A 27,283-nucleotide genomic window follows, 5' to 3' on the forward strand; every position below is an offset into this window, starting at 1 on the left:
CAAGGGCATGGCCCTGGAGTGGAGTTTACAGACCAAGTGGCACTCCACTCGAGAAAAGTGATCTGTCCTTGCTCAGCAGGTCTCAGTTGCAAACAGTTGGTTAGGGGGGACTTTGCAACCACTCTTTAAGCTAACATGCCAACAAGGTGGGCGTCCTCTACCCACCAACCTCCAACAAGACTTGGCTACACTTAATAGTCTTTTAAAGACCAACTATAAAATCCATGTCTCATTCTTTCTTCCCCACCACTCCTGCAGACAGTCACAGTCAGATAAGCAACCCAGTGGCAAGGATGGACGAGGGCAGCAGGGTACCAGCAGGAGCCAAGTCCTCTCACAGCCCTCCTCCCATCCCGGCAAAAAGAAGTTAGCGAGAACTACCAATAGATAAAAACTGGAAACATTCCTTTTTGGTTTTTTATTAAGAAAGCATGCAAAAAAAAAAAATCAAGTTGTGAGCCTATACACCATCTTCCCAGCCTGCACCAATGCAAAGCATTATGGGTGGTATAAAGAACTCACCAAACCAGAAACATGGGAGTTGAGGAGAGGAAGCCTAGGATAGGCGGATCAATACCAAATGATCTCTCCCTCTGTCCTCCTCCTCTGCTTTTTCCCTTATTTCCTCTTATAGGCAGTGACTCCTACAATTTTGCACACATCACCCAAGACAACAACAATGACAAAACTTCATGTCCAGCAACACTGGACCAACAAAATAAAGTAGTTTTCTTTCTGCTTCACGGAGGGGAGGGAAACTGAGGTTCACAGGGAATCAAGTTTGTCCTGTGCCATTTTGCAAGCCTGAGCCTGGTAGAGGAGATCTAGAAGCCCAGGAGGCCTCAGGCCATCTCCAGCCCCAGCCCATACTTCAGCTGCTCTGGCTGCCCACTGGGGCTCTTCACGGGACTGTTCCCAGGACACAGAGGAGCCAGGGGCATTCAGGAGTGTGGTTCAGCCTGCCCTTCCCAACCTCGTAGAGATCTGACCAGGAAAGTTTTAGAAAAGAGGAGTGTTGCTCTGCAAAGGCAAGAGGTTGGGGAAAACCAAAGGGAAGCTACAGAGAATAAACCTGGATGGAAGGAACAAGGAGATGCCCAATTGGGTACCAGGCAAAGGCATGTGCTGCCCACTAGAGAAACACTCCCTTCCCCAGTGGGAAACACTGCATCATAGTTCAACCCTAGTATAATCCAGTATAATCTCCCATCGTGCTGGAGGTCACTGGCTTTTTCTTATCCCCCTTCTTTCCTTGCGAAGGCTTCAAGAGATAAAGTGCTCTTCAGTGAACTGCCCTAGCTTGCCCCTTCACCTGGCCTCACCGGACTGCGACAATCTCAAACACGAACCCCTTCTAAAGAAAGGAAAGGGGCTGGCAAAGGGGAAATCATGGATAAACAAAAGAAAATGAACAAAACCAGAAACCACAAAGAGATCGACCTTGTCTAGTCTATGCATTTTGTCCATTTCAGAAAAATTTAAGTAAACTTAGTCTTTCCTCTCTTAAGCCAAATCCAATAAACACACTCACTGAGAACTCTGAGCAGTAAGCCCTGGCCACTTACTGTTAATGGAGATTACTCATCCTACGCCTAGGAGTGACCTGCCCTCACTGGATCCTGTCTCTATATTAATTTCCCTCTTCTAATTTTCATTGCCCGTCAAAAGCAAAAGCTTCAACCCCACTGATAGGGATTTCAGGAGAAGCACTCCCTGTGTCGTTAAACAGACAACACATTCCCGACCTGCGTCTATGCCAACTCCCTTTCTTCTCCCCTCCCTCCTATCAGCAATACTACGGATAGGGGTCTGCCAAGACAGGTGGGAAAGAGGTTTCCGGAGCACGTCCAGGGCATGAGGAAACCCAGAATGAGAATGGCTTCCTTTTGTCATTTGAGGCTCCCAGAAAATGGGAGACAAAAAATAAGACAGGTGGATTATTTGGACAAACAGCTATAGGAAGACAAAATAGTATTTGCTGAAGGGGAAAAGATGGAAGATAATTTACATATGCAGTAATAGCCACAGTTAATTCTCAGAAAGAATTATTTTCCAAAGTCAAATGCTTTAAATTGAAAGTGTTTCCAAGATGCTGAACCTATAATGAACAGTGGTCCTCATGCCCTCCCATATAAGCTAACCTGAGAGCATGGTCTAGGAGGAAGTCCGGGATACCTAGACAAGGCAGGAGGAAGCCAGGGATGTCCTTACATGGCAGGAGGAAGCCAAGGATGTCCTGACATGGTTGGAAGAAACCAGGGATGCCTTGACATGGCAGGAGGAAACCAGAGATCCCTTGACATGGCAGGAGGAAGCCAGAGATGCCCCTAACCTCATGCTGATTTACAGCCCATCACATCTCCATGGCTTTCTACTCAACTCGGCTGTCCAAGCCTACCCTCCATGGGGAATGAGGACTACCAGAAGAAAAGGCTGGGTACATGAAGGAAGAGTTCAGAGGACACAATTAGCACCATTGAATAAAACCTGCAAAGTCATGGCTGCCAAACAGTGTCTTAGACCCCCTCCACTTGCTGAGGCCTCTTCAGGCCAGCCTGAAACAGACAGGAGCAGAACACAATCTAGAGATGAAAGGTGGAAGTAGCATTGCATTTCTCAGAGAAAGGTGAACAAGAATTTGAAACCTTTCTCTACGGCTACCATGGCCTCATCTTGCAGCTTGAAGATTTCAAATAGGAAAGAGGAGGGCATAGCCCATGGTGAGGGGCAGTAGACTGGGCAGCATATAACCAATAATAATAATAATATAATTAGAATAATAATAAAAGAACTAGGAGGGAACAGAGAATGAGGAAGGAAATGGGATTATCTTCGGCAGCATCTTGCGGTGGCTTCTCTGACAGAGAGAATGGGAAGAAGCTATTTATCTATATACAGGTTTGGGGAGAATGGGTGGGGAATGTTCTTCCCCCAAGGTGAGAATTCACCACCAGGCCATGGGCTGATGTCCACTCTGATTCATTAAGTGATCAAGTCCCAGTCGAAGTCATCCGCAATCTCCTCATTGGCACCAGGAGGTGGGACAGGTGGCCGAGGAACCATGTGGTGTGCTGTCAAGGAGAAAGACAGGCCATAAAGGAAACTGGATGAGCAGCAAGGCCATCATCTAGATAGGGCATGTCCTGCCCCAATGACACCGTGAGGACACAGAGACGCACCAGACTGATCAGCCTGCGGTTCTTCCTGTGACAGACTATGGATTCGGGGACAGCTCAGGAGACACCAAAGCACACGTCATAGACTCTGTATTTTTGAAGATTATCTGACACCTTCTTAACTTATTAAGAAGGTGATATTATATGAAACAGCAGCATAGAAAGTCCTATTTGTAGTGTATGGACAAAGAAACAGGCGTGGGCTGGAGAGACGGCTCAGTGGTTAGAGCACTGCCTGCTCTTCTAGAGGTCCTGAGTTCAATTCCCAGCAACCACATGGTGGCTCACAACCACCTGTAATGAAATCTGGTGCCCTCTTCTGGCCCTGCAGGCATGCATGAGCACAGAATACTGTATACACAATAAATAAAAAAAAACAGGAGTCATCCTAAAAACTGAACTAGTGCCCACGTGAGATGGTAGCAGGGATGTGCCGACAATACATTTAAACACAAGCAATCTGCTCATGTGTGCCATTTGCAGTGGTTCCGTGTCTCCCTGTACTCTGCCCGCCCCAAAGACAGTTCAATCCCACGCTGAGAAAGCAACTCGGTCAGTGGTACAACACTAAGACACCCTAAGTTTAACCCTAACACTGACGAAAACAAATATAAAAAAAAATGGTAGCTAGATCCCTGATACTAATGGCCAAGTGACATGAAAACAGACGTGGGTAAAATGTTTATGTATGTAAAACATAAAGCAAGCATTACATTTGCCTGTCTCCCATCCTGATTCCACAACGGGATATGAACACCCCTCAGAGCTATCCCTCACTTACGTTTATAATTTTACTTCCTTTTAGTATTGCGATTACAAGGCAATCTTTTTAATTTTTAAAAATAATTCTATTGTATGTGTGTTTTGCCTGCATGTATGTGTATCGCATTCATGCAGTGCCAACAGAAGCCAGAAGAGGCTATCAGATCCTCAGGAACTGGAGTTACAGACTACTGTAAGCTATATAAACCATGTGGATGCTGGGAATCAAACCCAGGTCCTCTGGAGGAAAAAGTTAGTGCTCTTGACCACTGAGCCATCTCTCTTGCCACATAAGGCAATTTTAAAGCAATACCAAGTTCTGTAGCTCAGAAGTAAAGCCTATCTAGTATGTACAAGGTCTAGCTCCACTCCAAGAAGTATAAATAGAGCAAATTTAATTAAATAAAACTGTCTTTCTTCTTACATGGGCAGTGGCAGTGCCCCACCTTTAATCCCAGCATTTGTAAGGCAGAGGCAGGTGGATCTCTGAGTTCGAGGCCAGCCTGGTCTACATAGTGAGTTCCAGGACAGGCTCCAAAGCTACCTGTCCAAAAGAGAAACCCTGTCTCAAAAAAAAAAAAAAAAACAAAAACAAAACAAAAAAAAAAAAAAAACTACCCCTCGCTAGAGGGTGGTTCATCCCATCCTTCATCCTTGGGAACCACGCCCCTCACCCATCCTAGCAGGTGTAGCCAGAACAGCTAGAGAGCTCGGGAAGAAGGAGAAACAACACTGAGAGATGAGCATGCTTGTCTGTCAATGAAACGCTCCCCAGCTCTTACCTGGGCGACTGTATCCTGTTGTGTCCTGGGTAGGGATTGGGTACATTGGTGCTGGGCCAGGGTAGAGATGGGAGGCTTGTGGATGCCCATAAGAGTTCACTACCAAAGCAAAACAAGAGTTATTTGACTAGAGGCTTATTGTAGTCAACAAAGCAGGAAGAAAAACACATTCCCAGCTGGGCGGTTTAATGCCTTTAATCCCAGCACTTGGAAGGCAGAATTCATGGATCCTGCAAGCAGGAAGCATTCTGCAGAAGCTACCAGTCCTCAGTTCTTAGGGTGAGAAGGGACAGATCCTGGAAGTGTGAAATATCAAAGATCTGAGAATTACCAGAAACATCATCATCAGATCTCTTTTCACTGGCTTGAACCCCGTGTGAGTCAGGTGAAGATTATTCCTGGGACAATTTGGAATAAGAACTTTCTTTGCCAAATTTCCTCCCTTTCTAAAAAGTAATTTTGATCTCCGAAACCACAGTATGAAAAGGAACCAGGTCTGCTGCTTCTGGAGTTCTTTAGGACCTCCTGCCGGACTTCACTGATCAACAGATGTTCCGTCAATAAACCAGTCCCAGCGCTCAGCCTGGTTCCTCCTTTCTCTTCCCTTCACCCTTCATTTCCTTCACAGTCCACTTCTTTGGCAACTTTGCATAATACCTTGGTTCATGGATGGCTCCGGTTTGCCGCTGGTAAGAGCACAGGAGTCAGTGATGCGGGCAGGGGCAGGTGGTCGGTGGGAGCCCCCTTGTGGGGGCATGTGACCAGTCTGGGTGAGGAAGTGGTTGAGCGAGTCACACAGGTTGGCGATATGATGCTGGTCGAGGGTCCAGTTCTTCTGCTCTGCCTGTCGTAGACTCTCCATCAGCTCTGCAAACGAGAGAGAACACCAGCCATGCCAACCCTGAGGAGCTACCACCACGAGAACACCAGCCATGCCAACCCTGAGGAACTACCACCACAAAAACACCAGCCATGCCAACCCTGAGGAGCTAACACCACGAGAACACCAGCCATGCCAACCCTGAGGAACTACCACCACAAAAACACCAGCCATGCCAACCCTGAGGAGCTACCACAAACGAGAACACCAGCCATGCCAACCCTGAGGAGCTACCACCATAAGAACACCAGCCACGCCAACCCTGAGGAGCTACCACCATGAGAACACCAGCCATGCCAACCCTGAGGAGCTACCACCATGAGAACACCAGCCATGCCAACCCTGAGGAGCTACCACCATGAGAACACCAGCCACGCCAACCCTGAGGAGCTACCACAAACGAGAACACCAGCCATGCCAACCCTGAGGAGCTACCACCATGAGAACACCAGCCACGCCAACCCCGAGGAGCTACCACAGCCCCCCGCCACACCATCCCTGGTGTAGTCTCCTCCCATCTCGTAACACCAACACTGTGTACTAACAATAATGACTTATACCTTTTTCTTTTTTGTGTGTGTCAGTATATATTGAAATCAATGTGTCAACAAGTAACATTAAATGTGGCAGTTTTTAATTAGAATTTTTTTCTCTAGGACTGCATTAACCTTATTCTGTACTCATAATATTAGAATAAAAAAAGACTAGAAATAATCCTACTCATTTCAGTCTAGCTAAGGATGCTTCTAGCAAAATTTGAAACTACTTTTTTTTCTCAAAGGGAAATCCCAAAGTGACCATCCAGAGGCCATGATTTACATCTTTATATAGTTCCGCCTTTCAATTTCCATTCTATTTGTTCCTTGCCAAATTCTTATTTTAATTTGCATCTCATTGATGAATAAAAATATTCAAAGTGGAGCTCAATAATTTAGAACTGACTGCTCTTCCAGAGGATCCAGGTTCAATTCCCAGCATCCACATGGCAGCTAACAACTGTCTGTAACTCCAAGACTTGACCCCCTTACACAGACATACATGCAGACAAAATACCAATGTACATAAAATAAGAATAAATTATTTTAAAAATGTTTGGAACTGGAGTGATGGCTCAGAGGTTAAGAGCTACTCTTAACCTGGCTACTCTTCCAGAGAACCTGAGTTCAATTCCCAGCAACCACATGGTGGCTCATATCTATAAAGAGATCTGGTGCCCTCTTCTGGTGTGTAGGAGTACATGCAGACAGAACACTGTATTCATACTAGACTTGATGAATTCCCTATCATTTCTCTGTCAGGAAGCAAAACTACAGAACGGTGGTGTCTGACTCCCAGGAGCCTCTCCTCCTCCCCAGAAAAGATGATGAGCAGAAAGCACTGTGGTATTAGAACAATGGCAAGCATCTGAGTCAACCTGAAAAGACTTCTATCTGTCTTGTATAACATGCAGAAGTGATGAAATTCTCAGTCCCACACGCATTTGGGCATCACTTGGGTCCTGGTCCATCCCTCTTCCCACTCCGGAAGTGGTCCTTAAAGTGCTAACCTGAGAACTGGGACTGCTCAATGCTGGACCAGTTGAGCCGGTTCACCATTTTGAAGCTTTCCTTTAAGGAGTCGATATTGGAGCACCAGTCTGGAGGGAAGGCTATGGAGAGAAAGGCGGGTAGTGAGCTTGCGTGGGAGAGAGCAGTCCACTCGTGCAAGTCTCTCACCGCTACCCACCCAGCTTAACAGCTGCGTGACCTAGAGAGCTGCAGCCGCCCCCTCACTGGGGATTCAGGAATGGTAGTGACCTGTCCTTTCAGCACTGGCAGTTCACAGGCAAATATGCAAAACAATGCTAATTCACCTGTGACTGGGAAACAGTGAGACCCCGACCTCAGTCCCCCACAGTACAGGGCTTTATGGAGCTGAGATGAGGGATGAGGGCAGGAGACTGAACCTAAAAGACCAGCTGCTAGGTTTTCCACCCATGGCTCCTCCACGCCGGCAGGACAGTTCACTCACCCTCCTCCCAGCTTCCTCTGTCCCCTCCGTGCTCACCAAAGCCAGTGCTGTTCATGGGCGCCTGGCTCTGTGCTTGCTGCTGCGGTGGCTGCTGGGCAGGGTGGGAGTGGGAATGGTGCTGATGAGGGTGGTAGCCTCCATGCTGCAGTGGCGGGGGATGCATGGCCATCACAGCGGGGGGGCCATAGCCTTCGGCTCCGGCTTGTTTTCCCCCTGGGGTAGTACAACCATCAGGGCTTGGGGTGTGCAGTGGAGGGGCACCCCCTACAGTTGAGGGGCCCTGAGCGGGTGCTTGTGGCTGCTGTGGCTGTGACTGTTGGGGCGGCGGCTGCTGCTGCTGCTGCTGCTGAGGTGGAGGTTGCTGGTACATATAGTAGTTGTTAGAAGGCGGCATGTCTCCCAGGAGTGGGGAAAACCCTGCCGGGAGGAGGAAACAGGAAGTGATTTGAGCTAGACAGTTTCACTAAATAGCACCTTCTCTCAGGATGAGAGCTTGGGCAGAAGAGTTGAAAGGACAAGAGCATAATCTGTGACCGTGAGGACCGTGTGTCCCTCCTAGAAGGTAAGAGACCAGAAAATCAGTTAGGTTACGGGAAAGCTTTGACAAACTGGTGACCACACAAATGTTAATAAGAATTTTTAAAACCTTCATTGGTGACCTTTAATGCTACTTTTAGGGGACTTAGGTATAGGGCTGGGATTAGTTCCAAAGGAAGTCACATGGCAGATGAAATTAAAGAAAGAAATTATAACGGCTTGCTCCACCCAATTGGCTCTGCAGTCCTCTGCTGCTCTGCTTTCTCGTATTCACGATCAGGAAATACAGCTTGGGTGGGAAGCAGCATCCGGACTGGTTAATCTCGCCAGCCGACTGGGCAAGGAAGACTAACCTGGAGGAGTGTCCACCCTGCAGCCCCTGGCCGAAGGCAGCTCAGGACAGCAACGAATACAGCAGCACACAATCCTAAACTCTACACCACTCAACCAGCGCTCAAAATCATCAAGTTCCTCAAACATTAGCAGGTATTTTTCTTACATTGTGTTTTCTGGGTGGGCCAATATATCTTCTTCTTTAAGAATATATGAACTGGGGCTGGAAAGATGGCTCAGTTGGGTAACGTGCTTACTATGCACTCGTGAGGTGCAGTGTTCAGATCCCCAACGTTTATGTGAATGCTGGGTGGGTGTACAGACACCTGTAATCCCAGTACTCAGGGGGCAGAGAGAGGAGGGTCCCAGAGCAAGGTGACTAGCCCTGGGTTCACTTGATGTTGACCTCAGACCTCCACATGCATACACATTTTACACATTCACACAGACACGCAGACAGACACAGACACATACACATTTGAACATTCAAATGCAAAAACATGCATATGCAAAAACGTGTGCATCAGTGTGCAATTGTGCGTATCTGTGTGTGTGTGGTTGCTTTTCTGGTCAATTTTACATAAGTTAGTGTCATTTGAAAAGAAGGACTATCAATAGAGGAAATGCCTCCATCGGATTGGGTATGTAGGCATTTCTGTGGGTCATTTTCTTAATTGATAATTGAAGTGGGAGGGCCCTGACCACTGTGGGTAGCGCCATCGCTGGGCAAGGGGTTAAGAAAGCTGGCTGAAGCTGGGCATGGCGGCACACACCTTTAATCCCAGCACTCCAGAGATGGAGGCAGGCAGACCTCTTTGAATTCCAGGCCAGCCTGATCTACATAGTAAGTTCTAAGACAGCCAGGGCTACATAAAGAAACCCTGTCTCAAAAAGAAATGGAAAGACAGTAGGCTGAGCAAGCCATGGGAAGTCAGTCAGTAAGTGGCACTGCCCGTGGCCTCTGCTTCAGTTCCTGCCCGCCTCTCCTCTCGAGGTATTTATCTTTTCAGTCATGGTCTGTAGCGCAGCAACAGAAAGAGAACCAGAATACTGTAGAGATACAATCATCGCAGAGCGCTGAGCCTCACGTCTCAGGAGGCCACCCAATACGGACTTTAAGTAGTTCTCACTCAGCAATTGTGGAAATTTGCAAATGGGCAAGATATCAGCTGCTGCTGGGAAATTACTAGATATTCATCGTGCTGGGAATGGTAACGTGTGGTGGAAAACTAAAGGTCTCACCGCTTAGCGCTGCACACAGAAACGCAACTTACAGGGCATGCTATGAAGTCTGGGACATTCACTCGGCTATTTCCACGTCAAAACGAGCTCCGTGGCAAATACGGTAAGCTTAACAAAATAGTGGAGCAACGGAAACCAGGGGCTTGTTATTTATCCACTCCACTCTGCTATCTGTTTGAAGTATTTTAAAATAAAAAATAACAAATAAAAAACACACTAGCTTTAATCCTGGCACTCAGGAGGCAGAGGCAGGGGGATCTCCCTGAGTTCAAGGCCAGGCTAGTCTACAGAAAGAGGTTCAGGACAAAAACCTTCATAGTGAGGGCCTGTCTCAAAGGAAGTAACAATAATAATAAAGCGCTAGGGGCTGGAGGTGAGGTTCAGTTGGCTGCCCCAGACATAGCTCAGTGCTTGCTCTGATTGCATTCAGTCCTGGTTCCCATCCTAGCACTTAAACCAGACATGTAACAGAACACACCTGTAATCCCAGCATTCAGGAGAGAGAAGGATCAGAAGTTCAAAGTCATCCTTGGCTACACTGTCTCAAACTAAAGGCCAGCCTGGGGTATCTGCCACTATGTCTCAATCTCACTTACTAACTAGAAAGAAAAGCAAGTTATTTACTTTAAAAAAGCAGAAGGGTTTTTTTTGCGGGGGGATGGGGACAAGGATACTACTACTGCCCCCTAGTGGTCATACTCTGAATGACTGGCTCACAGTCCATTGCTATCCCAGAACTAGGTGTGGCAGTGGTACAGAGCACATGCGTGCACACACATACGTGCACGCACGTAGACACACACACACAGAGGACCCGAGGTCAGATCCCCAGTACTGAGAGAGTGGGGTAAGGGAAATTGCTACCTTTAGATGATCGTCTAGTTCATTTTCTGAAGATAATAACCCAACCAGCTGTCTGGCATCAAAGAGTTTAGTCCTTATGTTTCCTCTGACCAGTGACCAGTTTCATATATTAAAACAAGAAACTGGGGGCTGGCAAGATGGCATATTCAGCTAAATGTATTTGCTGCCAAGCACAACCCAAGTTTGATCCCTGGGACCTATATGGTAGAGAAGTGAGTCCCACACGTCTGTCCTCTGACCACGTGTGCCATGGCATGTGCACTGCACGTGCGCGCACACACTAAAATGCAAGTTGAAAAAACAACCAAAAGACAGAAAACCAGAAGAGGAGAGAATGTTACCACTTGAGCCTTTAATCCCAGAACTCAGGAAGCAGACCTAGGCAGATCTCTGCAAGTTTGAGGCCAGCCTGATCTACACAGTGAGCTCCAGACAAGCCAGGAATACATAGAGAAACCTGGTGTCAAGGAAAAATAGGAAAGACAGAAAAGAAACCATAAGGACGTCATGCCTGTCCTCGCTGCAGACTCACCGTGCTGTGAGGAGGAGGAGGAGGACCTCTCCAGCATGGACTTGTAGAGGTTGCGGAAGGACCAGCTGAGGTCCTGAAAGTTGATCTCTGAGTAGGAGAATTTGAAGTCATGGTTGGTGTTGTAGAGGGGAGGGGCGCCCTCTGTGCTTTCGCGGCCTGGAGCCCCTGCTGCCACTGCTCCACCATCCACAGACCCCGGGCCCTACAGAAACAGGTAAGGACGGTGATCTAAGTCCCTTCTGAAGCAGTGCAACCCTCCAAAGGCCACCAGGCTCTCAGGCCCACCCGTCACCTTCTCCAGCTGACCAGTTTATCACCTGCTCTTTCTGCTCTGATGGGCTCTTTTCTTGAATCTGATCTCTTTACTGTCACTACCCATTTCTTCTCTATGACCTTCCCCAGGGTCCCCTTGCCTTTCCGTCCGGGCTGCAGCTCTCCTGGCTCTTGTTCTTTTCACCACTTATTTTCCTGATTGGCTCAGAATTCTGCCATTCTTCATCTGCCCCCATCTGGTTCCCTCCCCTTCCTTCTTTCTCAATCTCCCTGCCTAGCATAACATGGGTCCTTAGCATGTAGCTGTGAGCAGGGCGGTATCCAAACCTACTCAGCCATCCATCAACTGCCCTGTGCCCGTGGCCCGATTCCTACCTGGCTGTAGCTGGCCATGGAAGAGGGGCTCTGCAGTGACATCTGAGGGGTCCCCTCAAGAGGCAATGAGGTTTCTCCACTCCCTGGAACACCTCCCCGGGGGCTTTTGCTGGCCTCCTGTTCTGGGGAGTCTTGGGGCAGCTGAGAATTATAAAAAAAAGAGAAATCTATATGCAGGGGTGAAACACCCACCCGCGGTCCACGCCTCTGTCTCCCCTTTGCTGTTAACCCACACCTACCACAGAAATGACCAACATCCAAGAAAGGGATGTCCCGAAGAGGGAAGCACTTACGTCATCATCTGGAGGGTGCCTTCTCTTCCGGGAAATGTCAGGGCAGGTGTCAATTGTCCAATAAGAGCCCTGGAAGGAGAACCCAAGCCCACCAAGAAGAAATGAATTACCTACAGAAGTTCCTGTGGAAACAGGTGCTCAGGAAGCTTCTCATAGTCATGCTGGAGATGGGGCGGGGCTGGGAAATGTAACTCAGTGCCAGAAAGCTTGCCTAGCATGGACAACGCCTCAAATTGGATTCCCCAGCACAGAAGAGAAGAAGGAAGAAGGAAGTGAAATCAAGCAAGTGGGGAGCCCGAGGGAAGGAGAAGAGAGAAAAGCACAGTGCTGGACATCCAGACAGAAGCCGGGAGAGCGGAGGACCAGTGAGGAATGAATCTGTCCTCAAAGTCACTGAGCAGAGCAAACACTAGCTTCAAGTGTTCCAACGAGGCAGAAGAACAATGGTAGTTATGTCAGAGAACTGGAAATGGCCAGAAAAAATTATCCTTTCCCCCTTATGAGCTGAGGCAAAAGTCCAGTGGGCTTTAGCATCTGTCAAATGGGGAGAATGCCCCCTCATTTCTCCCTTTGGAAGGTAAAACCTGAAGACTTTGCATAGAAAAGACTTTGCTTCCAAAAAGACAGTAAGCAAACTGGGCATGTTGGCACACACCTGTAATCCCAGCACTCAGGAGGGACGAGGCTGAGGCAGGAGGATGGTAAATTCAAGGCCAGCCTGGCACTACACAGTGAGATCTTGTCTCAAAAAAAAAAAACAAAAAAGGTGAGGAGCTAACATTTTACGTTAGGAACAAGTGCCACTCAAAAGAGCAGCAGCCTGGGCTACAGAGTGTGATTAGCTCAGAAAAATAAAACAGGCTGGGCATAGCAGCACGTGCCTTTGTTACTTATGATTAGCTCAGAAAAATAAAACAGGCTGGGCATAGCAGCACGTGCCTTTGTTACTTATTTGGCTTTTGTTAAGATGGCATTTCTCCATAAGGCCTTCGCTATCCTGGAACTCTCTACGTAGGCCACTGTACTCACAGACATCCACCTGTCTCTGCCTCCTGAGTGCTGGGATTACCGGTGTGCAACACCGTACCCATCTTGGTATATGCCTTTAATTCCCACCCATACTCAAATCTCCGAGTTGGGGGCTAGCCAAGTTTACATATTAGGTTCCAGGCCTACACAGTAAGACTCTATCTTAAAACATAAGAAGAAAAGAAGAAAGGAGTGAGTGGGGGAGAGGGAGACAGGAAGGAAGAGGTGAGGAGGGAGGGAGGAAGAAAAGAAAGAAGAAAGGAAAGAAGGAGAACCTCAAAATCAACTCTATCATAAACATCCCTTTTGGAAACAAAAGGATTTCATCGTCTTCCTTAGTCACCCGTTCTAGTGAGGAACCAGAAGCTTGGCAACTGTGTTCTTCCTTTGAGGAAAAACAACGATGCTTTTAAAACTAACATGGCTTCCTCTTCTAGGTAATTAGAGCAGCCACAGGACTGAGTGTCAACTACTTCACTCTCCTTCCTTCTCCCCTCTGGTTCCCCAGCATCTCACCTTCCCTGGGTCGTCCCGAGGTCTGGGCACCTTCCGGAAGCACTTGTTCAGAGAAAGGTTGTGTCGAATGGAATTCTGGGGAAGCAAAGAAGCAAGTTAGGTCTGAGCCTTGAGCAAAGGGACACAGAAGGACACACAGCAGTCCAGGGCACAAGAATCAGCTCTTCACTGTCCTGCTGGAAGGTCCAGAAGCCACACAGAAAACGGGTGAGAAGAGAGAATCACCGAATTAAACTGGGGAGAGGTAATGGCGACCACGTGGTCCTGAAAGCTAATTTTTTATTTTATAAAAATTTTAATTATTTTATAATTTTAAAGTTTTTCAGCCTTCCTACCAAACTGACAGCAGGTTATATGCCTCAAATCAGGAGGATCGTTGAGGTCATGCCTAGCCTGGTGATAGTGAGTTCCAGAACAGCCAAGAGTTACACGGTAAGACGCTGTCTCAAAAAACAAACAACAAAAATAGCCAGACATGGTGCTCCACATCTGTAAGCCCAGCACTTAGGAGACATAAGGAGTAGAGTAGCCACCCCACTCTACAGTCACATGAGTTCTAGGGCAACCAGGACTGCGTGAAAAGACCATCTCTCAAAAAATCAGCCAGGCATAGGTGCATGCTCTTAATAAACCCAGCTCTCAGGAGGAAGAGACCAGGGAATCTCTGTGAGTTTGAGACCACTCTGGTTTACACAGAGAGTTCCAGGACAGCCAGAGCTACATGGTGAGACCATGGGAGGAGGGGTGCTGACGAGACAATAAGACGGGGTACAGGGGCAAAGTACCTGCCACACAACCCTGGGGCACCTGATTCCTGAAACCTATATACCGACAGAAGGGAGAGGCTCAACTCTACAAAGTTAACCTCTGACCTCCACATGCACATCATGGCACAGGCACATGAGCACGTGCACATACACCCTATATACACATCATCATCATCATCATCATCATCATCATCATAATAAAATTTTAAGTAGGGATTGGGGTAATAGTTCAGTGGATAAAGAGTGTGGCACCCAAGCAAGAGACCTAAGTTACCTAAATTCAAATCTCTGGAATTCACATTAACTATGTGTAACCAAACACAGCTGTAATCCCACAGGTTTTAGGATTAGATGTGAAGTGGAGACGTAAGAATCCTTGGAAGAAGCAGGGGTTGGTGGTACACGCCTTTAATCCCAGCACTTGGGGAGACAGAGGTAGGTGGATTTCTGTGAGTTCAAGGCCAGCCTGGGCTACAGAGTGAGTTCCATAACAGTTAGGGCTATACAGAGAGAGCCAGTCTTGGGGAAAGAAAAAAAGAAACAAACAAATAACAAAAAAAAAATCCTGGAAGATCACACTACATGTACTCGCCTGTACACACATTATGAACACACCCACACCAACAAATAAACACCTCAAATTCATATCTACCTCTACCTCTCTTCTCAATTCCCAATGAAAAGCAAAAGAATAGTATTTTACATTGTTTACATATATTATAACGAGAAAAATAATTCGATGGAGAGACGGCTCAGTGAGGAAAGCTCCCATGTGCAAGGACTAATTTAAATACCCGGAACCCACGTAAAGCCAGGAGCAGTAGGGTGTTCTATAATCCCAGGGTTACTCACTGGGAGCACTATGTTGTCCTATAGCAAATGGGAGGCAGAGACAGTGCCCCTAAGTTCACAGACCACTCAGCCTGCTACGCACGTATTAACAACAAAAAGACACTGTCTCAAACGAGATAGAGGGCAAGGACCACTGCTGAGCTCCACGTCTGCTGTGGCTCACAACACTATGGCACCCTTGTACCCTCGCTAACATACAAAAACACACATGCAAGTGCACACATGCACATGCATGCACACGTGCGCGCACACACACACGTGCACACACACACACACACAGAGACAAGGACTTAAAAAAAAAACAACTTAGGAGTGAAACCAAAGCATAGACCAGCTCCATTTTCTCAACAACACTCAGAATGACCATATCTGGAGAAAAGGAAAAGCCGTGGTATGGTGTGTTGGTATGTCAAGAGATGTAGCCTAGAGGAACACATGGACCAAGGGAAGACCGAATGCTTCTAACAGCCTCAGCTCATCATCTGGTTTGTAAGTCAACGTTGATTTATAGAGTGAGAAATGAGAAAACGACATTTAATTCCCACTCCTCCTCAACATCTGGCAAATGAGTTGCTGCTCCAAATGACTACAAGAAAGCCTGGCTTGGTACTGCAGGCCTATCATCCCAATATTGGGCGGTCAAGACAAGAGAATCAGTAGTTCAAGGTCAGCTTCAGCTACATATTTGAGTTCCAGGTCAGACCAGGCCAGCCCATGCCATATGAGACACTGTCCCAAAATAAATAGATCTTTGGGGAATTTATCGTTTAGGTTCTTCTACTTCTTCTTTCTCGTCCTCCATCTTTTTCCTCTTTTTTGTTTGGGGGAGGGTCCCACTATGTAGCCCTGGCTGGACTGGAACTTGCTATGTAGACCAGGCTTGGTCTTGAACTCAGATCCACCTACATATACTTCCAAAGTGCTGGGATTAAAGGTGTGTGTGACTAAACCTGGCTAAAAAATATGTAGTTTACTATCAACCTTCTTTCTTCTTGTCAAGGAGGATTCCCATTGTCTCTCTCTAACAACATCGTTGCTTGGTTAGTGAACCAGCTATTGGTAAAGGACCTGGTTACTCTCTTTCTTAATATACACACAATGTTTCAAAAGACGATGACAACTAAGCTATAGAAATTTGCTGAGTTTCCTACCAAAGCAGGAGTCATGCCTTGCGTGGCTCAATGACTCGAACATTGCAGAGCGACAAGAAAGACAAGAAATCAAAGACTGCCCTTTAGGGGGAGCCGGACAATAAGAGGGTGTGGTAACCGACAGCATCCTGCTATCCTATAACTATACTTAAATACCTGGCATCACTAGTGTTTCCATGATAAAGCTGCTGAGGGTGATTAATACTCAAGTAAATAAAAGTAGGGGTAGAAGAGACCTTGAGTTTATATATCCCTGAGACAAGTCGGAATGAACCAGACCAGGTTATAGGAAGAAATAAAAGTAGGGAAAAGATTGCTAATGGCAAAGTACAAGCCCAGGTCGTAGAAACAATCCCACCTTCCAGCCAATGCCAGCATTCTTGTAATAGGGGAAGTTATCGCAGATCCAGCGGTAAATCTCACTGAGGGTCATCTTCTTGGCTGGCGAGGAGTTGATGGCATAGGTGATGAGGGTGGCGTAGCTGTAGCGTGGCTTGCCATCTTGGTGGACTGCTGCTTCATCTTTGCTGAGGGTGGCGTTAGGATCCGTGGGAGAGCCTGGGGAACACTTTCGGCTCCCCCCTGGAGGCACAGCCTGAGAAGCGCTCCCCAGTTTCTCAATACTAGCTCGGAGAGTCAGCTGGGGCAGCCAGTCTATGGAGGTGAGGCTGCTCTCTAGGTCGGAGGCCATTGTGCTTCTGGGTTCTACAGAGAAGAGGACAAAGAGGGGAGGAAGGCAGATTAATTTCCTGTTTATTGGGGCCAGAACAATCCCATGTCCAATGTACAAGGCAAGCTGTTTCTTCCCATTTTAATTCCTACTGGAAATGTTCTCCTGAGACAACCCATGATTCCAAGTGCAAGCACCACAAGTCTCCCACCAGATGACAAAGTGCTTCATACCCCCATCTTAATGGAGAGTGTCACTACAAGGCTGCTGTTGACAGAATTTTCTGTCCCTCCCAGTTCCACAGCTGTTCAGTCCCCAAAAAACACATTAATTATAAACTGGTTAACCCATAATTCTTGTCTGTGTTAGCCACATGGCTTGGTACCTTTTATCAGTGAGGCATTCTCATCTTGCTTACTCTGTGTCTGTGTGACAACTGCAGACGGAGCCTCTCCTCTTCCTAGAATTCTCCTGTTCTGGTCGCCCCATTTATACTTCCTGCCTGACTACTAGCCAATCAATGTTTTATTAAAACAATACAAGTGACAAATCTTTACAGGTATAAGACTGTGGGACAATGGTCTTGTACCATGTAAAGGTTTGTCACTTGTACTGGTTTAATAAAATGCTGATTGGCCACAAGAATTATGGTTTAATATGTAAGAGTTAATAAGAAGCCTGAGCTAATAGGCCAACCAGTTTATAATTAATGTAGGCCTCTATGTGTTTCTTTGGGACTGAACAACTGTGGGACTGGAAGGGACAAAAAAATTTTGTCAACAAATGGCACCAACATGAACAACTAAATCCACTTAAAACCTAAGACAGCTTGGGAAGTAATTCTAGACACAAAAGAACAGCGTTAAGCATTGCTTCTTGGTAATAGCATTTTCTCGGGTGGACTCTGTTTGCTAGAGGCACGCACATATCATTTAAGACAGGCTTCCTGACTCAGTTATAGTTGCAAAAACCTTGCAGGTCTTTTAAGAGGCCCCGCCACAAAACAATTAAATGGTGTTTATGAGTAGCCGACAGCATGCTTCTTAGTGGTGGCAGGGACCTTGATACTCCACAGAGTTGTGGCAATAAACATGGCTTCCACTAGTACCTCTACCATGAAGCTAGACTCGCAGAAAGCTAAGGAATGAAGTAGATCCAGCCACCAAAGCCACAGCTTTAATCCTAGCCATATCTCTTAGCAAATTAGACTCATGTGGTCAGAAAAAGAGATATACAGTAAAGACAGATTCAGACAAAAAAAAAAAACCTCTGAACAGTTTACACTGTGTTTAAAAATGTATGTGGGCTTATGAGAGAAAAAAAGAAGAGTAGTCGGGTGTGGTGGGACACACCTTTAATCCTTGAACTCTGTGAGTTCAAGGACAGCCTGGTCTACAGAGCAAATTCTAGGACAGCCAAAGATACACAGAAAAGTCCTGTCACAAAAAAAAAAAAATAAAATAATAAAAATAAAAGATATAAAGTTTAAAATAAAGTCACGTAAAGATGGAAACTACAGAGAATCTGGATACTGTATGTTATTGTGTTGTCTTTGAATTGTTTGATGGCTGAGGAAGGAGCAACAGCTGCTAAAAGACATTTGATTATAAGTACTGCTGGATTAATTCAACCTAGGTATTTTGAAAATGTCGTGACTTCAAAATTTAAGTCAAAAGATACTGACTTTGGAAAAGAGGTTTTGTTTTTGTTTCCACAGGAAATGAGAGGCTGTGGATTTATTCCGGCTTAAGAAAAATCAGATTTGATCAAGGAAGATCCCTCCTCAGAAATCTCCAATAGGAGTGGATGACCCAGATGACCCAACATTTCAGAGGACCTCTGTTGGAGTTTCCTCTGAGTTCTACATCCAGAACAGTCTCCAGACCCCTTTGTGCAGGACCAGATAGCATACACCACAAAAGTTGAAATATTCCAATTCTCCTTAGAGCCCCACAACACAGTATTTTTAAACTCTATATAATTAAGTTTTTAAAAATCAACCCCACTTAAGCAGCAGGTAAAATTAGCTGAAGTCCATTCTCCAATTACATGACACTTGTTTGTTTATATATAGCATCCACAAGTACATAGCAATAGCACATATAAAGACAGTCTGAGCAAACACAAGTATACACCAATGAAGCACACATCAACACTCTTTTAAAAGAGTTCCAGACTAAATGAGAGCTCTCAATCTTTTGCTTCACACATCTAACATAAGGCACGCTAGGCATTTCCCAAGGGCAGGTTCCACCTGAGCTGAGTCTGGGAGCACAGGGCTGTATCCTCAACTGCTCCAGAGACTGAGGCAACAGAATCACACGTTCAAGGCCTGCCTGGGCTACACAGTGAATTCACGGGCAGCCTAGGCAATGAGACCCTGTCTCAAAATAAGAGGCAAAGAGAGAGGCAAGAGATTGTTCAGCAGTTTGGAGTACTTATTGCTCTTGCAGAGGATTTAGGTTCCATTCCCAAGGCTCACAATCATCTATAAACTCCAATTCTGGAGAATCCAACACCCTCTTCTGGCATCCTAGAGTATGAGGAACGCGCGCACGCACACACACAATACACATACATCCATGTAGGCAAAACACTCATTCATAAAAAATATAATAACTTTAAAAAATAAACTAAAAGACAAAAGGGGGGTTGAAGGTGTAGCTCAGTGTAGAAGACCTGTGTGAGGTCCTGGGTTCTGTCTCCAGCACCCCAATAATGAAAGAAATAACCAAATGATGACAACCAGCAACAGCAGGATACAAGACTGCCCCAGGGACAGTGGCGCGCGCACAGAGATCACAGCATATACACGGCATACATTACCAAACAAAGTCACACAGAGGAAACAGATTCTGAGTCCACGGCTACCCTCACACCTTTAAAGCTCCCCCTGGCAGGCTCCCGCCCACAGACACCACTAGGAGGAAGAAGTCATCAGCGAGGACCTCCCACCTCCCAGGCCTGCTGGGCTTCACCGAGCCAGGGAGCCACCCAGCTGTGTGCACACCGGTAACAATCAGATAGCCTGGCTAAAAATAGCCTTCGTGGGGCTAAGAGCTGGCTCCCCTTCCCCGCCCTGCTCCCTCCTTCCTTCCCAGCCAGGCAAGCAGACTGGCTGCACCTCCATGCAAACTCCTAGAGCTTGAGAGTCCGCCCACGCCTGATGTTTGCCGCCCGCCCAGCCGCCAACCAAACCGCCTAGGCTCTCACCACCAGGGAGGTGTAACTAGCTAGTGACATGCTAGTGGAGGAAGGTGAGGAACGGGGGACAGTAGCCGTGTTGCCGGGTCTAGAAAGGCTGACAGGAATGTCTGCGTAGCCATTTGGCACTTCCGTGGAGCTGAAGCCAGCGAGCCCCTAAGCACTTGCTGTCTAACAGGTCTGTGCCTGCGCTGCCACCGGATTCCAGCTAGCATTTCTTGCTCAGTGGCAGCAGGATGGTGCTCTGCACCAGCCACGGCTACCCCTCAGAACTTGGGACGCTGGTGAGAACCCTGTTCTTCGGGTGATGTCTCTGGCAATCCAAAGTCAAAAGGTGCACAACCAGACCAGACACAGGTAAGCACATACAGACTCACACAACTGGGGGCCCAAACTCTGTCTCACACAGGACCCCTTAGCCTCTCTCTTAGCCCCAGCACACACCACGTACCTTTCAGGTTCTCACTTTTTCATCCTCAACTGTAGTGTTGCCATAGACACGTGCTCTTTCCCCTACAGGTCAGAATTCTGATTCTGATTCACTCCCCTCCTGACCAGGTCCCACCCTGGAAATCAACCTGTGCTCACATGCACCTGGCCCTGTGCTCCCAACCAGCAACACACCTAGTGCACAAAGCTGAAGGGAACATCTTCGGTACCTCAGGCAGCAAGAGACCTAACTGCACCCCAAGAGTTGTTTGAGCAGAGAAAAACAACGGGGCCATGTTTATAACTTGTCTCAAGAAAGCCTGCCCATTCTCACGAGAGCCCACTGTTTATTCCGAATAGTATCACCTTGCCCCAAACCTTGGAAACTTAGAAAACAACAGGGACACATCACCACTCCAGGAAGCCACACACCTTCTAGCCTGTTGCTGGGTTAAAACATCCCAGCCTCTGGACTACAGCAGGGAGCTTGAGCACTTCTGTTCCATAGCTGGGTACTCTTAAGATCAACAGTGACATGCCAATTAGTAAATTCTCAAGGACCAAGTTCATTCCTAGAAAGGTATTACCCTATTCTCTAGTCAGTCGGCCACTGCACTCCTCAAGCTGGGGTGTGTATGTGTATTTGTGTGTGTGTATGTGTGTGTGTGTACTGAGTCTGTTGTCCACACTGGTCTCAAACTTCTGGACTCAAGCAATCCTCCTGCATCAGCTTCCCTGGGTCTACAGGGCATCAGTTCCTAGCCCCTATCATCTCCTGCATCAGCTTCCCTGGGTCTACAGGGCATCAGTTCCTAGTCCCTATCATCTCCTGCATCAGCTTCCCTGGGTCTACAGGGCATCAGTTCCTAGCCCCTATCATCTCCTGCATCAGCTTCCCTGGGTCTACAGGGCACCAGTTCCTAGCCCCTATCATCTCCTGCATCAGCTTCCCTGGGTCTACAGGGCATCAGTTCCTAGCCCCTATCATCTCCTGCCAAATAACCCCAGGAGTCTCATCTTCAGAGGCAGCGTATTTCAGTTATTTCCTCTGAACTGCTCTCGAGCGCATCTGGAGCGTGAAGGTGGATTCAAAGTGTGTAGAGAGGCCTTACAGAACCCCTTTGACACAAGCAAACCACCAGGAATTCCTGGAAGGGAAACACTCCCCACTCTTTCTAGTTATCCTGCACCCTTCCCTCCCTCCCTCACACAGGGGAACCCTGAGGTCAGACACCTTTCTCCACTCCCCTCCCAGGCAGCCCTCCTTCCAAATGCAAACCTCAGTGCTCAGGATCCATGCCAGCACGAACTCTACAAAGCTCACAGGGCCTGGTCCTCCCAGGCTCCCAGCACTCTGCTCTTTAGCCTGGCCCACTTCCTTACCCCCTTACTTCCCCATTAGTAAAGAGCAGTGGAGATTGACTGAGCTTCCTCCATCCTATTCCCAACCCCAACACTGACTCACTAATTGCCCCTAGCCATCCCTCGCTCCTGATGAAGTCCTCATGCCTCAGTTTCCCCTCCAGTAAAAGAAATGAAGTCATAACCCCTACCAAGCTTCACCCCTGGAGGGAGAGGAATGAAGCTAAGGCGCTCGTAGCTGCCACACATTCCACACTCCCCAAAATAATGGCACCAGGCTGATGTCCAGGACTATTATTAGAACAGCAAACAAGAGGTGGTTCCATTTCTCAGGCCAGCCAACCTAGTTACCCAGACCTCTCTCCAGGTGGGCCTCGTGCCACTGGGCTGAGGCAGAACCTGAGTGGGGCCACATTCTTCTCCGCAAGCTGGAAGACTGGAAGGAAATACACAGAGAATCGGGGAAAGGCAGCCAAAGGGCAGGCTCCATCACATCCACGGGACAGCTAATGAAGACTTCAGTGCCGGGGAAAGGCAGAAAACAAAAGAAAGGCAAACAGAACGTCTTCTCGGGAAGGCGCGGCCGAAGGTACGGGACCTGTCAGCGTCACAAGAGCCTGAGCTGTTTGCTGCCTATCTTACCCAGACAGCTAATAACTGTCCTCCCTGTGGAACCCAAGCTGGGTATCCCAGAGGGATAACTTCCTGGGCTGTACCTAGTGCCAAAACTAACAGGGCAGTGGCGGAGTGTATCTTGTGATCAGCCACGCTGCCTGCCTTTCCAGCCCAGCTCCTATAGACGAGTCATTTAACGTCTCTGTATCTTAATTTCTACCTTTATAAAATAAACATTCTAAGAAGTTAGATATAGTGACTCAAGCTGTACTCCTAGCACTCTGGGAGGTTGAAGCGGGAGGATTGCTATTATTTAAGTCATCCTGAGCTGCATAATAAGCTCAAGGCCAGCCACTGCTATACAGTGAGACCTCTCTCTCTCTCTCTCTGTCTCTCTCTCTCTCTCACACACACACACACACACACACACCTGAAAAGTTTTTTTTAAAAATTTTTGTTTGTTTGTTTCTCAAGACAGGGTTTCCCTGAGTAGCTCCAGCTACACTGGCTGGCTACACAGATGCCCTGGAACTCACTCTGCAGCCTAGTTGTCCTCAAACTCAGAGACCAGCCTGCCTTTGCCTCCAGTGCTGGGATTAAAGGTGTGTGCCACACTGACCAGCTTAAATTTCTTTTACATAAAGGTTAACTATTCCTACAGAGTTGTTGTAGAAATTATATAATATTTCTTAATATGCCTAAAGCACTTTCAAGTGAACCTTTACTTTTGAATGAAAAAAGAAAAGAATATTAGGGGGGCTGGAGAGATGGCGCAGTGGTAGGAGCTCTGGCTCTTCCGGAGGTCCTGAGGTCAATTCTCAGCAACAACATGGTGGCTCACAACCATCTGTGATAAGATCTGGAGGCTTCTTCTGGCCTGCAGGCATACGGGCAGGCTGAACACTGTATACATAATAAATAAAGAAATCTTTTAAGCACTCAGGAGGCAGAGGCAGGTGGATTTCTGTGAGTTTGAGACCAGTCTGGTCTACAAGAGCTAGTTACCAGCTCGGAACTACAGAGAAACCCTGGCTCGAAAAACCAAAAAAAAAAAAAAAAAAAATCTTTTTTTTTAAAAAAAGAATATTAGTAGGCTATATGTATGGTGTATGGCTTGGTATGTTTAACATGCATGTGCAGCCCAAAGTTCAGTACCAAGCACCGATGTCTTTTAATGGAAAGAGAACACTATGGGTTGAAAAGATGGCTCAGCGGTTAAGAGCAGTGGCTGCTTTTCCAGAAGGCCTGAGTTCAATTCCCACCACCCACACGGTGGCTCACATCTATCAGTAACTGTAGTCCCTTGGGATGCTTCCCTCCTCTGGTGTGCATACATGCAGAGAAAATACTTATATACATAAAATACATAAGTCTTTTCTGAAAAAGAAAAGAGAACGTCGAAATTATAGCAGATCGTGGAGGCAGCATCAGAAAGATCAAAGGTGTTGCAAGGCTGGAGCAAAGCTGCAGGCTGCCGGGATGTCTGAGTTTCCAACACAAGCTTTCTTCAAGTTCCTATCAACCCAGTCCTGACTAACCTAAGACCGGGAACCTCCAAGGATGAAGGGGTGGGGAAATATCTGTCTTTCAAGGGGATTTAGGTGCAGGCCTAAGATACAGTCTGGAAAACAGAACAGTCCACATTACAGTTAATCCGACCAGCCCCACAGAGTCTTGTCCCGGCAGAGCCAGCTGAATGAGTGGGTCCGCCTGGAGCAGCTACAGGACAATTGGCGCTGAGCCGGCCACACTGAGCCGTTCAGATGCTGCACCCCAGCGTCTGGTGAGGTGCTGTGTAAGAAACAGACAGCCGCTACACCAGACATGTTTTTCAAAAGGAGGAGAGGCGGTCTAGACGTAGAAGGAAAGGACCCTCATCCTTTTTAAGACTGTAGGCACCCATGATGAGGCTCTCCTACCAGTCCTGGAAGCAACAGGCCCAACCTGAGAAAGGGCTGCCCGGCTGCCAGGGACGGCTGCCAAGAGGGGGCCGTGAGAATTCCCACTGGTGGGGGAGGGGGACGGCTAAGCTTTCCTCCCAACTGGTTATCCGCACCCTCACCTTTTCTAGGTCCTTGGAGAGGGTCACCTGCTTCTATAGGCCTGCCACAAACGATGCTAAGGGATCCAAGAGCAGTGTGAACACAACAACGTACCTTTCTCCCTGAACACACTCAAAACACAGACACCGAGCTACATTCATTTCCACTGAGAAGCACGAACATCATTGTACAGCACGGCCAGCGAACCTGTGAACTCCAGCCCTGAATCACACACCGTCACTACAGAAACCTCCAGGGTCAAGTGATGGGACAGAAACTTAGGCAATCTGCTCATGGCCCATCTAGGAAGGCAGATACTGAAAACCCAAGAGGGGGAAGCCCCATACAAAAGATGAGGCACAGTCCAATGACCAGACGGGAGAGCAGGCCCGCAGGTCGTGACCTCGGGTAAAAACTCAGCTCCGCTCCGGACACAGTCCAGGCTCAACCAGAAAAAAATTTGTGTTTTTGTCCTGCTTTTTCTAAAGATTCTGGATTTTGATGACGCCCTGAGGTAGGATGAAAATTTTCACCACGAGGTTCCTGGGACCCAGAATTAAACAAGAGAACAGGAAGAGAGATGACGAGACCAGTAGATGTTTTCCTGGGAGCAAACTCTTAAAAAAAAAAAAAAACTCCGCAGAAGGTCAGACCTCCCTGGTGGTCAACTCCTGCAGACAAGGTGTGTGGGGGTGGGAGATGAGACCAGTAGATGTTTTCCCGGGAGGAAGCTCTTTAAAAACTGCAGAAGGTCAGACCTCCCTGGAGGTCAACCCACGCAGACAAGGTGGGTGGGGGTGGGGGTGGGGGGCACTAGGAAACCCTCCTGCCTCCTAGCCATAATCTGATTTTTCCAGAGGAACTGTCTGCGATTATAGAGAACTTGAGGCAGAACCAGTATCTGGGGAAGACTTCAGCCCCCCCAGTGTGCACTACCCTAGACAGTTTTTTCTCACCTCTGGACATGAGAATGCACCCTTCCCTGCGGAGGGCAGACATCCAACCTGAAGCAGGGATGTCAGAAGGGCCTCCTGGTACCCAAGATAGAGAGAGTGGGTGGGGACTGTTGACAGGCACAGTCATTGTCACAAACTGGAAGGAAGACCTCTGTTGGCCATTAAGCTGACGTAGGCATGCCCTAGACAAGACACTAGATGCCCCATGACTTTACGGGCAGGTCCACTCAGCAGAAGGCAAGACCCCAGCAAGAGAGTGCTGTGGGATTCTGGCTGTGCTGTGTCCTGCATTCCTAACAGTAACCATGGCGTCCTGAAAACGCACCTGTTGTCTGTTCTCAGTGCAAAGAGTGCATCCACTTCTCTAGGGACCGCAAATGGCCCATCCCTTTGGTCTCCGAAACCTACCTAAAAAGCCATTTCTCAGAGTCTCTGTAACAACGTGGCTTCCGGTGCAGAAGGTCCATCAGAAAACATCCCCCAGGGGACTCTACCTTCCACCGGCATGAGCCCCGAGTCCACCATTTCAGCCCCCCCCCCCATACTACTTACTGGTGCGTAAAGACCACAGAAGATGCAAGAAAGCACTAACCTGCCTCCAAGGTTCCCCCAGCCACCGGAGGAAACCACCTGGTACAGAAGTCTGTGGTTGTAGGGATTCCCCTCTTCACAGGCAGGTGACGGGGCTCATCCTCTGTGACTCTTCCAGCGCCTGGCGGAGCCTCCCAAGCTGGAGCGGGGAACTCTGTCTCCCGAGGAAGAGGAGTCGAAGGAGGAGGAGGGGGAGAGGGAGGACCTACCTGGGGAAGGTGGCACACCCCCCACACCCTGCCTGCTACCCTGGGGAGGAGGGGAGGAGCCTCTCCCAACCAGGAGTTGTCTCCTCCCCCTTGGGGGAATCCCCCTCTCCCCCAAACTAGCTCTTTCAGGGGCTGAGGGCTCTTTCCGTCTGCTGGAGACGTGAGTGGTGGGGCTCTGCCTGGGTCCACTGTCTAGGTGCACGGAAGTTGAGGGGCGAGGTCCTCCACTCTCCAGCAAACTGGAACCGATAGCTGCCGGTTCCCCGGAGAGTCCTGGCTTGTGCGTGTCAGGACGCCTCTCCGCGGTGAGTACTGGGTGGGATGCGGGGTGTCTACTCCACAGGCATGGCTCCCTTTCTCCCTGCCTCCAAAGTCCCGAACTGTTTGGAGTGCGGTGAGAAGTGGAGACGGTCTCACTCCGGTCCTTCAAGTCCCACTACCCTTCCCGACTTCTGGGGGTCTCCTCCAGAGCCAGCGTGGGAGGGACAGCGCGTGCCCTGCGGCGATCTCTTCTGGCGGTCCCGGCAGTGGGGAGGGTCTTCCCTCTCACGGGAGAGGGAGCAGGTCCGGGCGCCGGTTGTCTCGAGGGTGGGGTCCACGCACTCCCGCTCCCTCCCGGCCGGCCTGGGCAGCAGGGTCCCGGAGGCCGCGGTCCCGGCTCCCGTCACCCGCTCTAGGGCGGCAGCGCCTCCACAGTCGCGTCCCCGGTCCACCGCGCTTCCCCGCGCGTGGGGCTCCCCGCGCTGCCACCAATGAGGCTCCGGCCGGCCGGTCGGGGTTCCCGGGAGCCGGCAGGCGGACGGAGCGCGTCGGGGCTCGGCTCGGGCTCGG

At 48.3% G+C, this 27,283-nt stretch overlaps 1 protein-coding gene across 2 annotated transcripts; it reads right to left on the reverse strand.

Moving 5' to 3' along the window:
- Positions 1 to 436: 436 nt before the first annotated feature.
- On the reverse strand, positions 437 to 27,283 carry Foxj2 (forkhead box J2). 2 transcript variants are annotated; one of them, XM_038320715.1, is made up of 11 exons: positions 26,245 to 27,283; positions 16,733 to 17,079; positions 13,605 to 13,679; positions 12,060 to 12,128; positions 11,767 to 11,907; positions 11,119 to 11,320; positions 7,647 to 8,027; positions 7,147 to 7,248; positions 5,378 to 5,587; positions 4,721 to 4,819; positions 437 to 3,071 (listed from the first exon to the last, which is right to left on the reverse strand). In XM_038320715.1, the coding sequence occupies exons 2-11, from the start codon at positions 17,063 to 17,065 to the stop codon at positions 2,983 to 2,985; spliced, it is 1,701 nt and encodes a 566-aa protein (XP_038176643.1). In that variant the 5' UTR covers positions 17,066 to 17,079; positions 26,245 to 27,283; the 3' UTR covers positions 437 to 2,982. The 2 variants fall into 2 exon arrangements, with proteins under 2 accessions (XP_038176643.1, XP_038176642.1); XM_038320714.1 differs by having other exon boundaries at positions 7,611 to 8,027.

Source organism: Arvicola amphibius, chromosome 2, assembly GCF_903992535.2.
Source record: "Arvicola amphibius chromosome 2, mArvAmp1.2, whole genome shotgun sequence".
Classification (NCBI taxonomy): domain Eukaryota; kingdom Metazoa; phylum Chordata; class Mammalia; order Rodentia; family Cricetidae; genus Arvicola; species Arvicola amphibius.